Source organism: Penicillium atrosanguineum (genome assembly GCF_028827265.1).
Source record: "Penicillium atrosanguineum strain IBT 20685 chromosome Unknown utg000006l_segment0_segment0, whole genome shotgun sequence".
Taxonomy (NCBI): Eukaryota; Fungi; Ascomycota; class Eurotiomycetes; order Eurotiales; family Aspergillaceae; genus Penicillium; species Penicillium atrosanguineum.
In genome coordinates, this window is record NW_026623138.1 from 2,576,099 (window position 1) to 2,597,535 (window position 21,437).

Here is a 21,437-nt window from a genome sequence, read left to right on the forward strand (position 1 = left end):
TAGCCTTCTGCAAAATCAAACTCCAATTTGGTAACAAATACCTAGGTGACTATCGTCTACAAAGCAATGCGTTCAAAGCTCAAAGAATCGTATTGTTCCATTGACCATATCCTCTTCGTCCTTTTATTTTCAGCTAGGGGCATCTATTTTGACACACAACTCCTCTTCAGGCCCACCGTCATTTGCAATGGCACTTTTTCTAGCTCCAAGGTCGAATGTCCGCATAGCCTCGACATGACCGCACATTGAATGCCAACGCTTAACCTCGTATTGCAGAGATGTGGTTAATTATGGGAAGATATCTTATCCTAGGGGAGAATGCCATTCCGTAATCAGAGAAACAAAAGAATCTCCACCGCCTCGATACATGAGATCTTCACCAGTGGAGAATCGGTCGATCCTTGAGCCGAACGGAGACTTTCGCCTCTGAACTCGGGTAAAGTTCTGACAAACCTATACCCGAAAAGTTCCTGCGAATCGGAAATCTTCAATGCTGCCCTGGAAGTTATTCTAAGACTTTTACGGAATACATAGTCCGGAGACTTCAGGGTTGCTTGAACAGTGGTTTAGAGTGGGCCGCTCATCCGATTTATATCCGAGGACTTTTTAATACAGCTTAGAAATCAGCTATAGGGGGTATATATAGCGCAATAGAGGACCTATATATCCAGAATTGATCAGTTCGTTTCCTTTCAGTGCATTTTAACCATGACTTGGCCCGACGTTCCCACCAAGCCCGCTGAGGGCATCTCCTACTTCACGCCGGCCCAGAGCCCGCCGGCGGGCACTGCTCGCAATCCTCAGACTAGCGGGAAGTCAATCCCTAAGCTGTTCCAGCCCCTGACCATTCGTGGTAAGAATTTCCAAAACCGCCTCGGTGTAAGTCTTGTGTCCTGTCATATCTTGCTTTATCTTCCCGAAACTTGTACTCACAATATGATTCCAGGTTGCGCCCATGTGCCAATATAGTGCGGATGATGGCCATATGACTGCCTGGCATATGGCTCACTACGGTGGCATCGCTCAGCGTGGCCCTGGAATGATCATAATCGAAGCCACCGCTGTCGTTCCCGAGGGCCGCATTACGCCCGGTTGCGTAGGCTTGTGGAAGGATTCTCAGATCGCCCCGCTTAAGCAGGTCGTTGAATTCGCTCACAGCCAGGGTCAGAAGATCGGTATCCAGCTAGCCCATGCCGGTCGTAAGGCCTCCACTGTTCCCCCGTGGTTGGGAGGTGTCACCGCTACTGATGCCGTTGGTGGCTGGACTGAAAATGTCAAGGCCCCTAGCGCGATCCCCTTCGCCGACGGTGATATTATTCCCAAGGCTATGACCAAGGAGGATATCCAGGAGGTCAAGGATGCCTGGGTTGCGGCTACTCGCCGTGCTGTCGCCGCTGGTGTCGACTTCTTTGAGATTCACAACGCTCACGGGTACCTCTTGTCCTCTTTCCTGAGTACCTCGTCTAACACGCGGACGGACGAGTACGGTGGCAGCTTTGAGAACCGCATCCGCCTGCCTCTCGAGATCGCTCAGTTGACCCGTGATACTGTTGGTGCTGATATCCCCGTCTTCCTACGTATCTCTGCCACCGACTGGTTGGAGAAGAGCCTACCCGAGGAGAAGGGATGGAAGCTGGATGACACCGTCGAGTTTGCCAAGGCTCTTGCAGCTCAGGGCGCCATCGATCTGATCGATATCAGCTCTGGTGGTGTGCACTCTGCTCAGAAGGTGGCATCCAAGGTTGCCTTCCAGGTTCCCTTCGCGGCTGCCGTGAAGAAGGCTGTTGGTGACAAGATGCTCGTGGCTGCCGTGGGCACTATCAATAACGGCGAACTCGCCGAGAAGATTCTCAATGAGGAAGGAATCGATGTCATCCTGGTTGGTCGTGCCTTCCAGCGTGACACTGGTCTGACCTGGGCTTTTGCTAAGGACTTGGACACGGAGATTGCCATGGCTGGGCAGATTCGCTGGGGTTTCACCAGCTTCCGCAATGCGTCGGAGTACATCCAGCCTAACTCCATGAAGGCATGTATCTTTGATTAAATTATTTTTACATAGAGTATATACGTGATGATAGACATTGATGATTTTTTTATGACATTCCCCAAGATCTACAGTTGAGATATGATCGTATTGGACGTAAAATAGGCAGAAAATACTTCCAGAGGCCGGTCAATTGACAAGAAAATCTGAATCTTACCAAGGTAACCCAGGTCGGTTTATAAGGCTTGTGTTCTAGGCACGACCCTGAGCGTAATATTCTTGAACTGCATAAATTCCAGGGCAAAAAGCATCCTTAAAATACATTAGCAGACCAGGTAATTATTGAATTACAAAACAATTAAAAAGAAATTACAACAAAGGAGATAACCAATCGTGCAAGAAGTACATTAGTTATTGTTTAAGGCTTCATGTCAATTTTAGTCCCATTCAGACCTCCCAGGTCACTTGATGACTGCGAGATTGATTGAGGCGGCTTAGTGGCTCTGGTCAATAGGAATCGTGTATCGGTTCCTTGCAGCAAAGGCAACTACTTCTGAAGAGGCACCAATATTCGCAGAGAGCTTCCAATTTCGCCAATCATAGGGAAAAAAGCAAGAAAGATTTCATGGCTCCCAAGATGCTGTACAGGATATCTTTCATCTCTTTCTTGGGTGCCTTAGTGTGTTCAGGTAGGATCATTGGATGAATGGTGTTCGAACTAACTATACGCAGCACGACCTTCTGGTACCCGGACAACGCAAAACCCAACTGACCATATTTAAATTGAATTTCAAGAAGAAGGACAAGCGACCTATAGCTTCGGAAAGACTCAGAGTGAATTAATGTGACAATATTTAACATTCAACCTTCAGATTCGTGATGCTAGAGTGTGTAGCCAGCATTGGAACATTGAACTGTTGACCATTTGAAGTAGGTAGCGGGAAGCCAAGAGCGTTGCGGGGAAGTCGTGCGGAGCACCGCGACCTCAACCCTTTCCACCTCCCAGCGACATGGCGGTCTCCCAGAGGACGCTGAACTGGCTGTATTCCGTCCTACGCAAGGTCGGTGTCTCTCTCATTATTCGTCGTTACCAACTAATTCCCCGCTTAGGATCACTACGACCCCAAGCAGACATACCAAGATCCCAACCGTGCATATCACGACGTCGCCAATGCGCTCGCTCAGTACCCCTCGCTCGCCCCTCGGACCGATGTATACAGTGAGTCTCCTGACTCAATGCAACTGGAAGTTAATCTGACATGTTTGTCTTCCTAGCCTTTGAGAATGGCTTCTCGGCCTTGCTCCTGCACCTTGTGGGCACGTTGCCTGTGACTTTCCGTGGCACGACATACCGATTTCCTATCGCGTTATGGATCCCAAACACTTATCCTCGCGAGCCTCCTATAGTCTATGTGACGCCAACCCAGGACATGGCAGTTCGGGTTGGACAGCATGTCACGCTTGAGGGGCGCGTGTATCATCACTACCTGGCACGCTGGGCTGAGGCATGGGATGTAAGTGTCATAAGTCTGCGTGATCTTACGGAATCGTACTGACCATTTTGCGTCTCGATTAGAGAGCAACTATTTCCGACCTCCTAATGATTCTTCGAGAAGTCTTTGCGAAGGAACCACCCGTTCGAAATCGACAGCAGATGCTCCCTCACCCACAGACCCAACAGACGCAGACCCCGCCCCCGTTACCTCCTCTACCACCGGGAATGGGGCCTTCGTCAACGCCTCAAGCGCAACCGCCTTCTACAGCTCCGATGACTCAAACTCCTCCGCAGCTGCCACCCAAGCCGGGAGCAGCCACAGTGCCTCAGCAACTGCCAGCACAGACAGCGGAGCGATATCAGTCCCCCCCACCACTGCCCCCGCTTCCCCCGAAGGACTACAACCCCAGTCGAACCAGCTCATTAAGTCATGCTTCTATGACCAGCCCGAGTGGTCTCGTACCTCATCAATTCGCTGCTTCGCCGCATCCAGTTCCACAGAACATGCCACCTACGGCATCGCAAAGTCAAGCACCCCATGGCAGGAATAGTAATGGGTTAGCTGGGCCTTTTGCTGGGCCTCAGCAGACATCTTTCGCTCGTCAGCCCGGGCCACCTGTTCCTTATATATCTGCACAGCAACCACCTCACTTTTCACAAGTACCACCATCACATTACGCAGGATACCCACCTCGGTCTCAGCAGTCACCGGGGCCTCCATACCCTACAGATTCGCCACATCCCTCGAGCTTCCAGCGGCCACCTCCTGCAGCGTCAGCACCCAAGGAAATGCCAGACCTTCTCACATCGCCATTTGAGGTTGAGTTGCCATCATTCGCGCCCACGAGGCCTGCGCCACCGATTCCACCGAATCCAGAGAAGGATGCGTTACTACATGCGCTATCTCAAACTTTGGCGGAGACCTTGCAAGCTCAAGCAACACAATCCGACACTGCATCGCAATCGCTTGTCTCTCAATCGCGATCGTTGCAGGCCACAATGGCCACACTTCAGGGAGAGCTCACTGCACTCAATTCCCTCCACGCAACGCTCCAATCCAACACTGCTGTCTTGCAGCAGTCGATACAGCGTGCAGATGCCACCATCGCGGATGCTCAAGCTCGTTCGGCTTCTGTCTCATCCTCTGCAGCATCAACCTCTGCGTCTGCTGGGTCCTCAGACCCTCCGTCGGGTCTACCTCCCATTGACGAGGTCCTGGTCGCGCCTACCGTAGTAGGAAAGCAGTTATATGATTTGGTTGCGGAGGAGCAAGGTCTCCAGCATGCGCTGTACGCTTTACAAACAGCGCTTGCCCGTGGTGTGATTGGGGTTGATTCGTGGTCCCGACATACGCGTGGTCTCGCGCGTGAGGCTTTCCTTAAACGTGCATTGATTCGCAAGATCGGGCGTGGGATGGGCTTGGAGGAAAATGAGGCGTGATGGCTCAAATGTTTGACCTTTATGTATTTTCAAGTTGGATGGTGGATCGTTGTAGATACCCTCATATTTATGTTTGGCATTCAATGCTGGATGGCCATGCGTTCAGCTTTAGAGCACTTGTTGGAAGTGAGCACATGCTTACTTTGGTATGTTAGAACCTTGGAATGTTCTACTGACACAAATGTTTATTTGCCGCTCACACGTACCATCACAATTATCAGGCCGAGCAGACCTAGCCATTTCTACACGTACAGTAGTCTTGGTGGAAAAATGTAGATAAACCTTTCCATGCGTGGAGACAAAAAAAAGTTGGGATTCTTCATTACAAGTTGATAAATAAAAATAATAAAAAAGTCTAGAGATACGATATGCATCGATAGAGTTGACTTCAATTGACTGTTCCGCTCCGAGTGCTATCTCGCTGTACAAAAACACTCGGAAAAACCGACGCCCAATAAATATACCCAAGTCTCGAATTCATACGTACAAAGAAATGAAAGTGATTTGACAGAGAATGAGAAGAAAGTCACAAAAAGAATCAGTACGCTCCATCAGGCCAAGGTCATTCACAAAACTTCATTCGCGTCTGAGAATGGACTTGATACACGCGGTGGCGGTATTTGACTGGCATGAAGAGAGTTTCGTTGAAGATTTGCCGACGCTGTGTTGCTGGTGCTGGCCGAGTCGGAAAAGGGGCTCTTGGAAGTTGAGTCTTCCTTGGCTGAGGCAGATGCCTTTGCACCCGTCGAGTTGGACGATGTGGAAGGGTGCGTGTCATCTTCCTCTTCATCTGATGAGTTGCCGTCGAAGGTCGAGGTTTGATGGTCGAATTGGCGACTGCTGTTTGCCGAGTCCGCAGCGCTGAGCTTGACTTCCTTCGTGCTAGATTCTGTGCTGGACTGGCCGTCCTTCTTCTTCACCGAGGGCCCGCGAACCATCACCGGCTTAGCGACCACCTGGCGAGCCACAATCGAGCTGCCAGGTCCAGCCTTCATGGCCTCAGCCTTGGCGAGCTGCGATGAGGTGATAGCAGGCACCGCGGGCGCATCCCTGGGAGTAATCATGACGGGAACGGGTTGTATCGAAGTGTTGTCACCGGGGCCGCCAGGGCCGTTGTGTACGCTGACAATATTTGCCCGAGAACGCTGGATCTGCTGAGCGGGAATAGCACTGACGATGGCGTCATTGCGGTAGATTGTAGTGGCCACACTGCTTCGCAAGGTGGGCGAGATACTCTGGTGGCCTGTGGTGGCCGTCCAAGAAGAGTCACGCAGATCACCGGGCATGAAGAAGTGCTGATCGGGGGTTGCGCCAGGCAGTGGAGGGACGGGAGGTACCAGCGAGGCAGGCGTCTCCGGGGGTGATCGGTTAGTGACACCAGGAATGTATGCGATTTGTATGACGTTGGAGGCACGGGTGAGGACGGTCGAGGCGATGGACTGGGTTGACTTGCGCTCCGATCGCTGGGCAGCGAATGTATCGCTCTTTTCCTGTTGAGACTTGCGCTCGTCGCGTCGAGGACGGATGACGAACCACCAAATCAAGAAAAGTAGGGCGGCGAGAGCAATCACACCTCCGACCACACCACCGGCAATGGCACCGATATTGGGGCCACTGGACTTGGGCTGGGAGGAAGTGTTGCCATTCGAAACACATTTGGTGCTCGCACACGTATCACAGCTTGGGCTGGTCATCGTACAGATGTACCCGTCATCGCAAGTGGGACAGGTCGGGGCGGTGGTTGCACATGTTTTACAGCGCTTGAAGAGGGAATTGGATGGGGAAAAGTCGCTATAGGGGGAGGTAGACGCAGAATCGAAGTGTTCGGGAGTCATGGTGGGCGAGAGAATGTGGCGGAGAGAGTAGCAAGGGGAAAACAGCGAGAGAAGAGGTATCAACAAAGACGACCGGTCAACGGTGGAGATTCGAAACGGAGAGACAGCGGACAGAGTAAGAAAAAGGAGTGTGGATGCTCAATCGGCGTCAAGTCGTGAGCGAGGATCGCTAGGTCATCACAAAAACGAATGTATGGAAAAGCAGATCAAGGACCTGGGACGATCATCGTCCAGAGTCGAAAAGCGAGATTCAAGATCGGATGGATATGAAGGAGGAAGAGGAGAACGTTCTGTCCTGGGAAATGAGGAGTCGGGGCCAAGTCACGGGAGGTCTGAGCGCGGGTTCCACAAGCTCTTTCTACATGAAAAGCAGAAGATCACTAGGAGGAAAAGAAGGGAAGAATAAGAGGGAAAAGGAATAGACTTTTCTTGTTTTTCATATATACGATTAGAGGCTTCTGTCTAGGGCGGTTTCAGACCCCTTCCCCAGCACCTTGCAGCACGTTGTGCCTCGTACAGTGTTGCGTGTTGTGGGTGTGTTGTATACTGACGCGGTCTAGACTCGGATCATCGTCGACCCGGGAAATTGCGATTTCTTTGTCAGCCACCAGAATAGATTAGACCTCGTATCGCTATACGGAGTTTGCGATGGAGGATGGAGGCCGGAGTATAGAAGGCTATGAGCGTCGAGGTAGATCAAAAGTATCTACAGTACAAAATATCTTTTTCTACTTGACGAAGTAGATACGAAACCTATTTAGTGGATCGAAAGGGAATGATATGGGCCTTTAAGTGCCTGACAAGGGGCCATCCTGAGACACGGGAGGCGCAGCTAGGTGCAGGGTACACCAGCCACCAACTAGGGCTGGAAAAGTGCAGATCACATTTAACTCCAAAACTACTTCTAAGAGATAGCGTATGCAAAACACTCAAAGGAAGGAAATTGTCTGATAAAAACATCAAAATGGAGGAAAAGGTGAAGCAAATTGAAATGCTAAGATAGAAAATATACTGCATATATATATATATATGTATATGTATATGTAAAAACATATAAAAAATAAGATAGCATGTCCTGGTTTCGATCCAGGGTCCTCCGGGTTATGAGCCCGGCGCTCTTCCCCTGAGCTAACATGCTAGGACTATGGAGATTTGGTTCAAAATCTAGACCTATCAAGTAACAAAGAAAAAAGAAGCGTAATATGTCCTATTATAGTAGTTTTCGAAATCATTTGTGCCTCCAATCTGTTACTACTTAATTCCCGGGCAAAAATCGTAAGTGCGCTAGTCCTAATATAGAAATGCGGTGATCACTCCACTTTCCAGACCGCTTCCTTCATTTACTTTTGTTTTATAATACGAGTATGGAACGTGAGGGCGTAATTTACACCAAAATGCTATATATACGCTACCTCCGTACCCCTCCTCCTATTCAACGCTCGTTAATCACTCTTACGCGATCTTTGAAGCTAAAGCAAGCTCGATCAAAAAACAACTCTCAAAGGTTTCTTCTTTCAAGCTTCATCTCTTTCGGAATGTAATAGAGAGTCAGTGCTTTACTATGTTTTAGATAGCCGCTGAAGCTAAAGACAACAAAATTACGATTATTAATATTCGCAGAAAGAAACAACTATTTGGAAGCATCTATACGCCCTAAACTCGAGTAGGCCGAAAGTACACCGTGGTACCGCGGATAATAGAAGCCTTCTACGACTTCCCATGACTACCTATCTAAGAATAATAACGACCGTCTCCAGGCATGACAGGGTCAGAATCTGTCGGTTCTATATTGAGAGAGTAGTATAAGTTCAAAATAAATAGGTTGCTCCTTTCAGGACAAATACCCTGCATTAATAAACGCAGATACATATTTATATAACACTCCCTCTGTTCAGAATCACCAGATATAATTCCTTTCAGAAGAATGAGCAACCGAGCACACAATACCTCAAATAGAAATCAAGACCCTCAGAATCCAAAATGTGCCAAGGTCTGCGGCGAGACATCACTATCATAGATCGGAACCCTATCATGACCATATGTCATGTGCTCAAAGAAAAGCCATCCCCTAGTGGCGCACTGGTAGAATATCGACCGCGGGATTACTGTTCTACCGCTATGCCCTGCTATAATACGTTTGTTCAACTTGTTCAAAAACGGCATACCGGTTTGAAAAATAACAAAATTGATACAATCAGGCGAAAATTGGTTAACTAGGTAAAGGCTACTTTCAATACGCTTGTTGGAATTTGGCTCATAATTTTAGGCATTGTGCTTATATGGATGAAGGTTCTCTTAATTCCTTGTTACTGTAGGCTAATAAAAGACCATATCATGGCTTTCCTAGAGTGGCTACTGGGCAAATCCAAAATTAAAAAATTTAGTACAAGTATCACAGAATATCACTTTATTAAAGAGGAACTTCAAAACACTTTACTTGTCGACTCTCAAAGTAAAGTAATGGCGGAGCTGTAAGGGTAGTGCTAGTCACGAATAGTATAGTACCTAGTGCTAGCGTAACACGAGCCCCACTACACCGTATAGAGAGAGGTATCTGATGCGGTAATGCGCATTCAAAGACAAATCTAATGGGAGTTCGGTATTGTAAATTTAATAAATATGCTCATTAGATTTCGAGAATTTGAAGACTACACAAAGAGACACGCCGCTATATGCCGCGACCAAGATTATTGACTCGTTCGAGCCGATCACGCGCGCGTGCCTCTAGCGTTCCAATCACGCTTCTGCTGGAAGACGATAGGATAAATGCTGAAGAGCATATTAAGCAGTGTATAAACGACAGCGTAGTAGATGGCGACAAAGAAGCTGATTAGGTCGATGAGAAGTCTCGAAGGTCTCGTCGAGGCGACTTTGAAGATGCCTCCTAAGGAACGATCCGATGCCTCGACTGGAGCTTTGACGCTCTCCTTGCCAGGTATCTTGCGTAGGCGACGTGCCTTGCACAGGAATATCATGGGAAGGGTCTCTAGAAGAGTGACGAGCAGAAACTCGGTAGCACCGCCATCCAAACGAGTACGTAGAAGGTCCAACGCAATGTTCTTTTTCCTTGGAGGAATCCACTGACAACTGGCCCAAGAGCACAGGCCCTACGAATGTCCTTGTGGCAAATCGGGTCATGGCGTTGCCACGCTCGACGGGTCCCCAGATATCCGCAAGAATGCCAGGTGTATTCGCCAGGGCAGCACTGACGGCCGTACCAGACAGGAAACGGCCGACTAAGAGCCCGGCGAAATTGGACTTAAAGGCGCAGAAGAAGCCAAAGGCGGGGTAGATGGTGAAGGAGACGCAGAAGATCCAGCAGCGGCCATAGAACTCAGATAAAGGCGCTCAGAAGAGTGGATCAGCGCAGTAGCCCAGGAGGAAGAGGGTGGCGGCGAGGGGATATCGTGCGAATCAACGTTAACCCGTAATAAGAGAGCATACTTGAGCAAGGTGCATATTTGATTGAATGGTAATATTCATTTAACTATAAGTCGAGTTAGACACCGTATTCACCAGACATGTAGCGCTGGTAAAGGCCGCAAGATTTATGTTAAGAGCGGTAAGTCTTGGATATGGGCGTAATCTGAAATGGTCGCTATGGCGCTAACTATCGGGTTTCCGGAAATGAATATTACTCCGTCGGTACGAAATATTGAGGATTGCGCCAACGGAATGGTACATATTACGATGGACTCACGCAGACGAAGCGGTCACAAACACGGAAAGCTAGAATTGACGAATCTCGTAGAATTGATACCGCCGCGCACGCGTACTCGAACAAATCTCCGCCACAATGCCCTGCATACATTCAAAACAGGCGAACTCCCACAAGAAGAACAGGTATGATGTGCCCACTCGGCTTTGCGGCTGCCATTCAAGGCAGACAGTGCGATTCCCTTGTACGCTCGCTACAATGAAGGCAGCAAGGCGACAGTTGAATCGCAATATGGCGATTTCGGGGATCGGCGGATGCCACGGCTCGGCCGTTCATCTAGGAGGATTGGGCAGTTTTCAACACTAAGGAGTCAGTTGAGATTTGTGTGAGAGACACATCGGAGTAATTCTCAAGGGTGGTCAAGTAAATGTTGGCATCAAAAATTTGCAAGCGAGATGATTGCCTACCATTACGTATAGGGATTGGCTGGGCATGTAGATGGGCTTCGGTGAATTAAATGAACCATGCCAGCTGTTCCGCCTCAGTCCTTCAAACCCTCCATGGTATGGATTGTCACCCGGTACTCAGTGCGGTAGTGGTTACAAATTGGCGGGTCCTCGTCGATGAACTTTGAGAGTTTATGGGCCAGATTGACTTGTAGGCGCGATGCCATTTTCAACTATGCTCGATGAGAAGGGGCTCGAGGTAGACAGCGCTGCATAGGGGGCCTGCCATAATGGCCAGCGGTTGGTTTTAATTCGAGTGGTGTTCCCACGATCCGTGATCCGCAGACTGAGATATATAATCGTGGCGGTGTTTGCTCATCTTTTAAACTCTCCACGGCTCTTGCAATGCCCATTTTATCTAGGAGAACCAGGTAAGTTCGAGGCCAGTAACGAACCAGAAGCGCAATAGATCGCAAAACCTATTGAGATAGACAAAACATCTTTCCTTACCAGCTTTAGCCTCTATATCATACTCCAGCCTTCTGTATTATGACTGACGGGCGACCTTGCCAAATTGCAAGACTGCATAGCGATTCTAGGTAGCTCCATGTGATATTACGGTACTACAATGAGGACTTATCGAGAACTATACAATCATTACGATGAGGGTTCTGCTGGAATTATGAAGCGTGAACCAAACTGTACTAGCGCATTTTCGGTATATTTTCCGAAAAAACCTCAAGATTTACTTGGAGCATATATATACTAAAGAAAAACCACAAACTTTATCACCTCAGCATGTTAGCTCAGGGGAAGAGCGCCGGGCTCATAACCCGGAGGACCCTGGATCGAAACCAGGACATGCTATCCTACCTTTTTCTTTTTTCCTTTTCTTTCTATTTTTTTTTGGCAAATCCTTGCCTAGGACAACGATCGCTATCGAGGTATTATTTTTTAAGTAAAAATTATTCAAAATCCGTAGATTAAGTATAATTTCATTCAAGGTTCTAGTCGGGATTATTCCCCAGCTGTTTCTAATTGAAAAAAAGAGATCGAAGTTTCATCATCCCAGCATGTTAGCTCAGGGGAAGAGCGCCGGGCTCATAACCCGGAGGACCCTGGATCGAAACCAGGACATGCTATCTTATCTTTTTTCTCTTTCCTTTTTTGTTTTGTGTGAAGCGAATCCTTGCCTGGGAAGGCGGTATTTGAGTATCAAGATCTATTTTTCAAATGATATTAAAATGAAGATAATTCGTCTCCTATTTAAACGCTTAGTATGGAAAGGCAGAGCAGTCTGGTGCTAGGCATAGCCTCACCCAAGAAGGTGTAAGTTCGTCAAAATTAGCCGACCGGAACTTTTCTGCTAGGCGTGAATGAAGTCATTGAAAAGCAGACGCTCTTTTTATGTATGGAAAACTGCAGAGGAGACTAAGAGGCAAGCAGGGTCTAAAGCGTAGAGGGCCATTCGTATAATTTTCTTGTACCTGGAGGTTCCCTGGTACCTCCCCAGGCGCGCACTTCGCCCTTGAGACTCCCTCCGGAACATTCGACAACCGATTGACCTCTGGGCAGGTCCAACAGCAGGGAAGTATCATCTGCCACGGTTGTGTATATATCAAAGCTCCTGATCTTACATCTTTAGATGGAAATGGCGAACTGACTCAGCTGTTGATAGGAATTAAGGGTGCGAGTGGGCAGTTCCCCCCTGAGCTACATATATATCCAGGGTTTGAAACCCCTTGCCATAAACGCCAGCACATACGCCCGAGAGTTCTTACACGTTATTTTGTCATTTTCTCCACATGATCTACCCTAGCATACCCTTACACTAAATATAACCTAAACAAAGACATCTAGCGTGGGAAGTCAGCGACCAGAAACGGCAATGAACAAAGGCAAACCTGACGAGGGGCGACTCTGAGACACGAGGGCGCAGGGTCGGTGCACACACAGGGCCTGTGACAGTGCACAGCCCGAGTCAGTTCTGAAATCAGGTGCCCATTAGGTGAAGGCCGAGCGTTTTAGGTACTCTGGGTACTCTGGGTCAGTCTAGGTCAAGTAGACTACACGCTAGCATACTAGCGGGTGGTCGGAGTATTTATGGTATCCACGTAGGGAGAACTCATATTTTCACAAACACACAAGGTCACGAGTTCCACTACCAAAGAAGAGATCCCGCTAGCATACCACGGAAGGTAGAAGTCGCGAAGAATGTGGAATGAGCAGGACCAAGGATGATAACTTCACCGACTGTTTCATCAGTGGAGCCCATTGATTGGGTTCGGCTCCTAGCGCACCGGTTCCACCCCTGAATTAGTTAAGCGTCTGTGGAGGATCTGGAGAAGGGCTCGGGAAAAATTGAGTGTCCCTGTGTCCCTGAATCCCTTGACCCTGAAAAGAGGCAAAAAACAACAACAACAACAACAAACAAAAGAAGTCACCCGTGGCTAGTATAGGTACCCGGGAATACAGAGGAACCCAGCTGAGTATTTAAATATATGCAAAGACACGTAGCCTGCAGTACACCCAGCAATCAAATTCCAGGCAAACTCAGCTTCATCCAGTCAGGGTCTCTGGGTCCCTTGATCCTGACACGCTGTACTCCATACCGATCTTGCAGCCCTGGACTTGCCCGCACCAGCGCGTACCTGGTACCAAGGGATGGGTATGCGCATTGTTGCATCAGAATAACATTGGAGTGATCATAGTGGACAAAATCGTAGCTCAATAATGAAAGATCAGAGCTGTCGCTTGGAGACTAAACCCCACCGGGATTAGAGATATCTATTTTTGCAGACAGACCAAGCAATACGATCGCGCTCTAGTCTCACTCCGTCTGCTCCTTTTTTAATTTTTTTTTATCCTTTCATTTGCGTCTCACGGCCTCCCTTTTTTCTTTCTCTGACCCTGCCCTCTTGGTTTCTTCACACCTTTCATTCCATCGGGTTTTGCTGGGAGTTGTATCGCCCTGAGGATCCCTCCCCCCCCCTTTGAACACCTTTCCATTCACTGTTGCCCTGGTGGCTTCACTGTCTAACAACAATCCTTGTTCGATACCCCTCTTCTGCGTTTCGCCCAATATCGCGCACCATCATGGCCTATCAAGGGTCTGGCGCGCATTCACCCAAGTACGAAGATGGTCATGGGTTGCAGGATGTGCCTGCCTCCCAGGTGAGAACCGGTACCCCTATGTTTGTATAACAAGGCTAAACAAGTGATGCAGTATCGTGAAGATGAGGATGCATCCCGAGGCCTCCTCTCTCACCAACAAGGCCCTTTCGCAACGCCCTTTGACGATCCTCACTCCCGGGGAGTCTCGCCCGTGCGCCCCGCATCGGGTTACAGCCTGACCGAGACCTACGCTACCGAATCATCCCCGAATTACCAGGACCCTTACGCGACAGGCTCTGTGTACTCCGGCCATTCCGAAAGCCCCGCTGCAGCTTTCGGTGTACCCGGTAGAGCCGCGTCTCCATATGCCCGAAGCGAAACCTCGTCCACCGAGGCCTGGCGCCAGCGACAAGCACCCGGTGGTGGACCCGGTGGTGGTGCTGGCGGCGGTAACCTGCGCCGATATGCCACGCGCAAGGTCAAGCTGGTTCAAGGCTCTGTCCTGAGTGTGGACTACCCGGTGCCCAGTGCTATTCAGAATGCCATCCAAGCCAAGTATCGTAACGACCTGGAAGGCGGTAGCGAGGAGTTCACGCATATGCGATGTGAGTAATTTGCTGTTCGCGGAAGACTGAGATCTAATGATATGTTTAGATACCGCCGCGACATGCGATCCCAACGAGTTTACTCTCCACAACGGTTACAACCTGCGGCCAGCGATGTATAACCGGCATACCGAGCTTTTGATCGCCATCACCTACTACAACGAGGACAAGACCCTGACCGCTCGTACACTCCATGGTGTGATGCAAAACATTCGTGATATTGTGAATATTAAAAAATCCGAGTTCTGGAACAAGGGTGGACCCGCATGGCAGAAGATCGTCGTTGCACTAGTGTTCGACGGTATCGATCCTTGCGACAAAGATACTCTGGATGTTCTGGCCACCGTGGGTATTTACCAGGATGGTGTCATGAAGCGTGATGTTGACGGAAAGGAGACTGTGGCGCATATCGTGAGTTCAACCCGCCTATGAAAAACCTTTCGAGCTAATGTTCGATGCGCAGTTCGAATACACGACCCAGCTGTCCGTCACACCTAACCAGCAGCTCATTCGTCCGACCGACGATGGACCAAGCACTCTCCCCCGGTGCAGATGATGTTTTGCTTGAAGCAGAAGAACAGCAAGAAGATCAACTCTCACCGCTGGCTTTTCAATGCTTTTGGTCGTATTCTGAACCCAGAGATCTGTATCCTGTTGGATGCTGGAACCAAGCCCGCCCCGAAGTCTCTGCTGTACCTCTGGGAGGCTTTTTACAACGATAAGGATCTGGGTGGTGCTTGTGGTGAGATTCACGCTATGTTGGGCAAGGGCTGGCGCAATTTGATCAACCCCTTGGTGGCAGGGCAGAACTTCGAGTACAAGATCAGTAACATCTTGGACAAGCCCCTCGAGAGTTCATTTGGCTACGTCAGTGTCTTGCCAGGTGCGTTCTCTGCGTACCGGTTCCGCGCCATCATGGGGCGTCCACTGGAGCAATATTTCCATGGTGACCACACCTTGTCCAAACAACTGGGTAAGAAGGGTATCGAAGGTATGAACATCTTCAAAAAGAATATGTTCTTGGCCGAGGACCGTATTCTTTGTTTCGAGTTGGTCGCCAAGGCCGGCTCCAAATGGCATCTGTCGTACGTGAAGGCTTCCAAGGCCGAAACTGACGTACCTGAAGGTGCTGCAGAATTCATCTCGCAGCGTCGTCGTTGGTTGAATGGATCGTTTGCAGCCGGTATCTATTCACTGATGCATTTTGGTCGTATGTACAAAAGTGGGCACAACATCATCCGCATGTTCTTCCTACACATCCAGATGTTGTATAACATCTTCAACACCATTCTCACCTGGTTCTCGCTTGCCTCCTACTGGCTGACGACCACCGTCATCATTGACCTGGTCGGCACCCCCAGTGAAAGCAACAAGGAATCGGCATTCCCATTTGGCAAGACCGCAACACCCATCGTGAACACCATCATCAAGTATGTATACTTGGGATTCTTGCTGCTTCAATTCATCCTTGCGCTCGGCAACCGTCCCAAGGGCTCCAAGTTCTCGTACCTGGCTTCCTTTATCGCATTCGGTATCATCCAGGTGTACATTGTGGTCGACTCTCTCTATCTGGTGATTCGCGCCTTTGGTGGAGGTGCGCCGATGGACTTTACGACCGATCAGGGTGTGGGGGCTTTCCTCAAGTCGTTCTTCGGCTCCTCTGGTGCAGGTATCATTATTATTGCTTTGGCTGCTACCTTTGGCCTCTATTTCGTCGCGTCATTTATGTATGCCGATCCATGGCACATGTTCACCTCTTTCCCCGCCTACATGGTCCTGCAGTCCTCTTATATCAACATCCTCAACGTCTATGCTTTCAGCAACTGGCATGATGTGTCCTGGGGTACCAAGGGTTCCGATAAGGCTGATGCACTGCCATCTGCTACGACGACCAAGGAGGAGGGTAGTAAAGAGGCGGTCATAGAGGAAATTGACAAGCCGCAAGCCGATATCGACAGTCAGTTCGAAACCACGGTCAAGCGTGCGCTCACCCCCTATGTTGCACCTGTGGAGCACGACGAGAAGTCTCTGGAAGATTCGTACAAGAGCTTCCGTACTCGTCTCGTCACCTTCTGGATTTTCAGTAATGCCTTCCTTGCGGTCTGCATTACCAGTGAAGCGGTGGATAAGTTCGGATTCACGGTATGTTTTTGATCTATTCCTATCTACTCTGACTATCAACTAACGTCGCTTTAGAACACTGCTACTGTTCGTACTGCCCGTTTCTTCCAGGCCCTTTTGTGGTCCAATGCCATCATGGCCCTGTTCCGCTTCATCGGTGCCTGTTGGTTCCTGGGCCGCACCGGTATTAAGTGCTGCTTCGCACGCCGGTAGAATCGAACAACTGTCCTCATCTTCTCATGAACCCGTTCTCTTGGCCCATGCTTCTCTTTCTCTTCCCTGATTGCCATCTGTATTCTAGCTCAAGATGCCCCCTTTAGTAGGTTTTTTATTTTTTTTCTATCTTTTTTTTCCGTGATGCCAGTATGTACTGTTGCAAAAGGTCGGATAGCGACCGTGATCTTTCGTCGGACCAGCGATGCAATGGGATGCATTCAGGGCGCAAATGAAATTTCGACATTGACTCAAGTATTCAGACCTGTCTGGAAGTAACATAGTTGTGTAACTGTAGCTAGACACATTATGCATATGTAGTTGTATAGTCAAATGTACGTCATACGTGAGGCGGAAAGATCGCGATAAAGGGCGGCTAAGAGACCCCGCAAAGACTCTGCCTCTCTCTCCGCCCGACTTCCTCCTCACACACACCCTCATCCCTGGTACATCGGGACACTTGCAAGACTGTGCAATCTAAGATCTGCAGTTTTGCCATATCTATATTCATCTCCGCAGAGATTCGTCCCGTCCTTCTCGGCCCGTCATCTTGATCACCTGTTCCACCTGGTGGGGTGGTGACTCCAGCCAAAAATGTTGAAGATCTGGTCGATGGTGAGTTCTTTGCCACCCGAAATCGAGAATGAAATCCATACTGACTGTATATATAGAAACAGCAGCAGCAGCAGGCTGAGAATGCCGAAGGCGCTGCAGGCAAGAAAAAGAAGAAGGTCACGGCGGCGCAGCTGCGAGTGCAACGAGGTGAGCTCTCCGACACATAACCATGGAGACGTCTCTTAACATGATTCCTTCCCTTCAGACTTGCAAGAACTTACTCTCGGAAACACGATGAAAATGTCATTCCCCAACCCCGATGACATCCTCAATTTCACCCTGACCATCGAGCCTGATGAGGGCATGTACAAAGGTGGCGTGTTCAACTTCAGCTTCTCTGTGAATCAGAACTTCCCTCATGATCCGCCCAAGGTAAAGTGTACCCAGAAGATCTATCATCCTAATATTGATTTGGAGGGCAACGTCTGCCTAAACATCCTGCGAGAGGACTGGAAGCCGGTGTTGAATTTGAACGCGGTCATTGTGGGCATGCAGGTTCGTGACTTTTCTGTTGTTGGCGATGCCGTGAACTAACTGATTACGTGGTAGTTCCTGTTCCTCGAGCCGAACGCGTCCGATCCACTCAATAAGGAGGCCGCGGAGGATCTGCGGACCAACCGTGAAGGCTTCAAACGCAATGTGCGCAACTCCATGGCCGGCGGGTCCGTCCGAGGCAACGCGTTCGAGCGGGTACTACGATAGAATCGATTCCCGTCGACTTGACACTGGCTATTAGGCTTCTGTTCAGGACTAGTTTCGGAACTGGTGGCAGTATAGACCTGGTCCTGGAGATTTCAACGATCGACCCGGAGGAACGTGAAATGATGATCCACGGCTTGCACGGGGCGGAGAGCATTTATCCCAAGGCGGGGATTTCCACGTACATACAACCGGCGTATTCAGCGTTTTGATTTCAATTAGATCCGATTCGATCGGCATTACTTGCGGAACTGTCGCGCGAGGGCAGTAATCCAGGTTTCCAGCTTCCCTTGCAACAATAACGCTATTCCGAGCCTACGGGAAATAGATCAAGTACGAGAAGAATTCACAAAAGATATCCAAAATCCAGAATCGAAACACGTTGATCACAGGCGTATATGTACAATCGGTTTCAACATCAAGAACCCACACTCGGACACGACCCGTCGGCCCAGTCTAGCCCAGAAAGAGGGATTCCCAAAAACGTTCTTCCTTCAACGAGTTGTATTCTGGAGTATTCATTGACAAAAGAAGAACTGCGGCCGACGGGCAAAAAGGGAAACAATCGAGGGAGGGCGAAGTTGACCGATTTATGCGCGCTGGGCAGCGCGCTCCTGCTCGAGACGGGTGTAGTAGGTGTCGCGCTCACGGACACGGGGAAGGTGGTAGCCTGGAAAAGATGTTAGAGATCCAGCTGCGAGTGACTGGCATATGAGATTCCACTTACCGTACCACCAGAGGTAGCCGAAGGTGGTACCGAAACCTGTACAATGCGATTGCTGGTTAGTGAAACCTGTTGTTTTGATCATGCAGTTCAATTCCTCCTTCATGATATCGTGCTGAGAGCGACAGCACCCGAGACAGCCGGCAACATCCCGCTGATCCGTTGATCATGCCACCCAAAAACGCAAGTCGAATTCACTCACCAAAGGCGGTGCTCAGGTCCAGGACGAGACCACGGCGGAGCATCTGCAATCAAGGAATCGAGTTAGTGTATCATTCAAGTGCGTCAAGAGGAAGCGACGAGCCCGATCGGGGCGAACCGGGCTGTCAAGGGACGGAGCACATACGCCGGTGATAGGGGGGATAGCGGCGGCCATTGTATCGAACAAACCGTGTCAATCGGCGCTCGACAAGACAGTTACTGAGATGTAGACAGAAATGGACCTGCCTGACGTGGTGGGGAGTTGGGCAGAGAGGAGAGGAAAGAGTGACGGAGCGAGGTGGACGGACGTCGAAGTTGAAGCTTTCGGGCGGACTAAGCGAGCCTCCGGATTGGTCGATGGCTGCAACATTGGTACTATATGCTAGATTTGATTTAGGTCTGAAGATGAAGATGAAGATGCTGTGGCTATATATGAAACTTCAAAGATTTTATGCACTCTTGATAAACCCCTCGACTATCTCACTTTCTTTCCGAATCGAACTAAATGGCTGGTTGCGAAGGACTGTTTCCTCAGGCACCAACATCTAGACACGTGACTACCATGCCATCCGACAACAGTTGGAGCTTTCTCCGCCCAGTGCTTCGATCAACCATCATGGCCATGGCGTCGGGCCCAGTGAAGCGCCCTTCTTCCACGCTGGATTTCCACAGCAGCAAGCGCCCGAAGAACTACTACCATCATCACCATCGTTTGCAGGAGCCAGTCACACTGCCCCCATTTACGGAACCCGCTGTCCAGGATGACGCCAATGTCGACCATATGATGAACCGCTCGATCGGGCAGGCCCTGAGACATGAAGGATTTGAAATGGCCGATCCCGCGGCCTTGTCGAGCTTGCGCAGCTCCGCAGAGGAGTGTACGTGACTGCTCAGGACCTAGGAGGGGAGCTACTTTGGCGTTGAGCTTTGACACTGACCTGCCATTCAGATCTCTTTCGTTTGTCCACATACGTACGCCAATCGATGATAGCATCTCGCCGCGTTCAGCCAATTCCTCATGATTTCGAACACGCGCTCATTCGCGGCCATGTCTCCCTCGATGACCTCCTTCCCTCTATCAAATCAAACCGACCTGTAGCACCCACCCCGACTCTCCTCCCATCTCCTCCACCCGAGGATGAGGTCACTCGAAAACTTCCATTCTTGAACGCATTGAAGGGAGAAGAGGGCCTGACGAACCGTTCCTACGTCCCCAAGCACTTCCCCGACTTCCCGAGCAAACACACCTACTCTGCTACCGCGGTCTTTACAGAAAGAGACAGCGACCCGCGCCAGATTCGAGAACGAGCTGCTGAGGATGGACGACACGGTGAAGAGGCGTTACGAAAGCTGGCTAGCGCCGCGTTCCGCGACAATCCGACAAGCGCGAGCGGGAAGGACAAGAAGCTCTGGGGTCGACGAATGGAAAGCATGGAGACTATGTTTGAAAAGACGGTCAAAGGACTTGCGAAGAAATTGCCGAAGGACCCGCTCGCCTCCGCATCTGCGCCGATGGGCTTCGGGTTGAGTTCGTCGATGGATATCGATTCAGGGCCAGCCGATGGACATGGGAAGGCGCGGTCCAAGATATCGTGGAATATAGAAATGGGTCCTATTGTGAACTGCGAGCGATATCTATGGCGGCGCACGACAGCGAGTGGGCAGGGAGAAGAGAAGACGTCCAAGCCATCCGCCAGTGTCGAGCCCACGGATGGTGGTGGTTTCTAGGGACATACGAGGAAATCGGCGTTTTCTTGGGTTTTTTGGGCTAGCGCTTTATGTTTTGATCGGACTTTTGAGGAGATACCCCATGGCAGTCGCAGCATAGTTTCAACATTTTAATTTCCTAAAACTCCAACCAATGCAAGTACTGTACACCATGCCACATTTCCTTCTCTTCCCTTCACGATTTCGAGCCCGCATTTTGTGTTTTGTTTGCCTCTTGTCCAAGTCGTTCCCATGATGTCGTTTCTACCGTCAATCCGCCGGCGCAGCTTGTCGAGAGTAGTTCAGTACTGGACACCTAAAATCTTTCCGTATGGACTCACCGTCGAAACAAGCGCACCACCGGCTTGCACGTAATCACTCCCGGTTGTGGAATTTCTCCTGATGGCGGATTGCAAGAGTACTGCATCATCTCGAGGAGCGCGCACTCTTTGAGGTTGATCTCCGGGCCTTTGCGACGCTTGTCTTGAAAATTGCGCTGGGTGATGTTGACATGATCGTGCAGGGTTTCTGCGGAAAAGACGGGGACGAGAGGCGCCATGCTGATTAAAGGGAAGGGCTT

General features: G+C 49.8%; 9 protein-coding genes across 9 annotated transcripts; 5 read left to right on the forward strand and 4 right to left on the reverse strand.

Annotated features, from left to right (window-relative positions):
- Window positions 1–708: 708 nt before the first annotated feature.
- Window positions 709–2,044, forward strand: N7443_008118 (NADH:flavin oxidoreductase/NADH oxidase; the record flags this gene model as incomplete). Its single annotated transcript, XM_056888174.1, has 2 exons — window positions 709–879; window positions 947–2,044. 2 exons carry the CDS (start codon window positions 709–711, stop codon window positions 2,042–2,044), a joined length of 1,269 nt encoding a protein of 422 aa, XP_056739865.1.
- Window positions 2,045–2,994: 950 nt separating this feature from the next.
- Window positions 2,995–4,919, forward strand: N7443_008119 (uncharacterized protein; the record flags this gene model as incomplete). Its single annotated transcript, XM_056888175.1, has 4 exons — window positions 2,995–3,045; window positions 3,095–3,203; window positions 3,260–3,498; window positions 3,561–4,919. 4 exons carry the CDS (start codon window positions 2,995–2,997, stop codon window positions 4,917–4,919), a joined length of 1,758 nt encoding a protein of 585 aa, XP_056739866.1.
- A 566-nt stretch (window positions 4,920–5,485) lies between these two features.
- On the reverse strand, window positions 5,486–6,754 carry N7443_008120 (uncharacterized protein; the record flags this gene model as incomplete). Its single annotated transcript, XM_056888176.1, has 1 exon — window positions 5,486–6,754. The coding sequence occupies one exon, from the start codon at window positions 6,752–6,754 to the stop codon at window positions 5,486–5,488; it is 1,269 nt and encodes a 422-aa protein (XP_056739867.1).
- A 2,708-nt stretch (window positions 6,755–9,462) lies between these two features.
- Window positions 9,463–10,213, reverse strand: N7443_008121 (transcription factor domain-containing protein; the record flags this gene model as incomplete). The annotated part of the gene is given in 3 exon segments (XM_056888177.1): window positions 9,463–9,820; window positions 9,840–10,087; window positions 10,199–10,213. The coding sequence occupies 3 exon segments, from the start codon at window positions 10,211–10,213 to the stop codon at window positions 9,463–9,465; spliced, it is 621 nt and encodes a 206-aa protein (XP_056739868.1).
- Window positions 10,214–13,954: 3,741 nt separating this feature from the next.
- chsG (chitin synthase class III) lies at window positions 13,955–16,911 on the forward strand (the record flags this gene model as incomplete). The annotated part of the gene is made up of 6 exons (XM_056888178.1): window positions 13,955–14,032; window positions 14,085–14,577; window positions 14,627–14,988; window positions 15,041–15,123; window positions 15,159–16,719; window positions 16,774–16,911. The coding sequence occupies 6 exons, from the start codon at window positions 13,955–13,957 to the stop codon at window positions 16,909–16,911; spliced, it is 2,715 nt and encodes a 904-aa protein (XP_056739869.1).
- Window positions 16,912–17,505: 594 nt separating this feature from the next.
- On the forward strand, window positions 17,506–18,228 carry N7443_008123 (NEDD8-conjugating protein UBC12; the record flags this gene model as incomplete). Its single annotated transcript, XM_056888179.1, has 4 exons — window positions 17,506–17,526; window positions 17,583–17,673; window positions 17,732–18,021; window positions 18,076–18,228. The coding sequence occupies 4 exons, from the start codon at window positions 17,506–17,508 to the stop codon at window positions 18,226–18,228; spliced, it is 555 nt and encodes a 184-aa protein (XP_056739870.1).
- Window positions 18,229–18,803: 575 nt separating this feature from the next.
- On the reverse strand, window positions 18,804–19,364 carry N7443_008124 (cytochrome c oxidase subunit VIIa). The gene is made up of 4 exons (XM_056888180.1): window positions 19,296–19,364; window positions 19,152–19,194; window positions 18,953–18,988; window positions 18,804–18,895 (listed from the first exon to the last, which is right to left on the reverse strand). Exons 1-4 carry the CDS (start codon window positions 19,323–19,325, stop codon window positions 18,816–18,818), a joined length of 189 nt encoding a protein of 62 aa, XP_056739871.1. The 5' UTR covers window positions 19,326–19,364; the 3' UTR covers window positions 18,804–18,815.
- Window positions 19,365–19,712: 348 nt separating this feature from the next.
- N7443_008125 (TBP-associated factor 8 family protein) lies at window positions 19,713–20,878 on the forward strand (the record flags this gene model as incomplete). The annotated part of the gene is made up of 2 exons (XM_056888181.1): window positions 19,713–20,028; window positions 20,100–20,878. 2 exons carry the CDS (start codon window positions 19,713–19,715, stop codon window positions 20,876–20,878), a joined length of 1,095 nt encoding a protein of 364 aa, XP_056739872.1.
- A 175-nt stretch (window positions 20,879–21,053) lies between these two features.
- Window positions 21,054–21,416, reverse strand: N7443_008126 (uncharacterized protein; the record flags this gene model as incomplete). The annotated part of the gene is made up of 2 exons (XM_056888182.1): window positions 21,054–21,165; window positions 21,199–21,416. 2 exons carry the CDS (start codon window positions 21,414–21,416, stop codon window positions 21,054–21,056), a joined length of 330 nt encoding a protein of 109 aa, XP_056739873.1.
- Window positions 21,417–21,437: the final 21 nt, after the last annotated feature.

Excerpts from the sequence above, each read along its gene's own strand:
- N7443_008124 (XM_056888180.1), bottom strand. The coding sequence starts at position 19,325 with ATGGCCGCCGCTATCCCCCCTATCACCGGC. Across the intron at positions 19,195-19,295 it reads CTATCCCCCCTATCACCGGC|ATGCTCCGCCGTGGTCTCGT; the intron begins GTATGTGCTCCG and ends CCTTGATTGCAG. Across the intron at positions 18,896-18,952 it reads CGGCTACCTCTGGTGGTACG|GCTACCACCTTCCCCGTGTC; the intron begins GTAAGTGGAATC and ends CATCTTTTCCAG.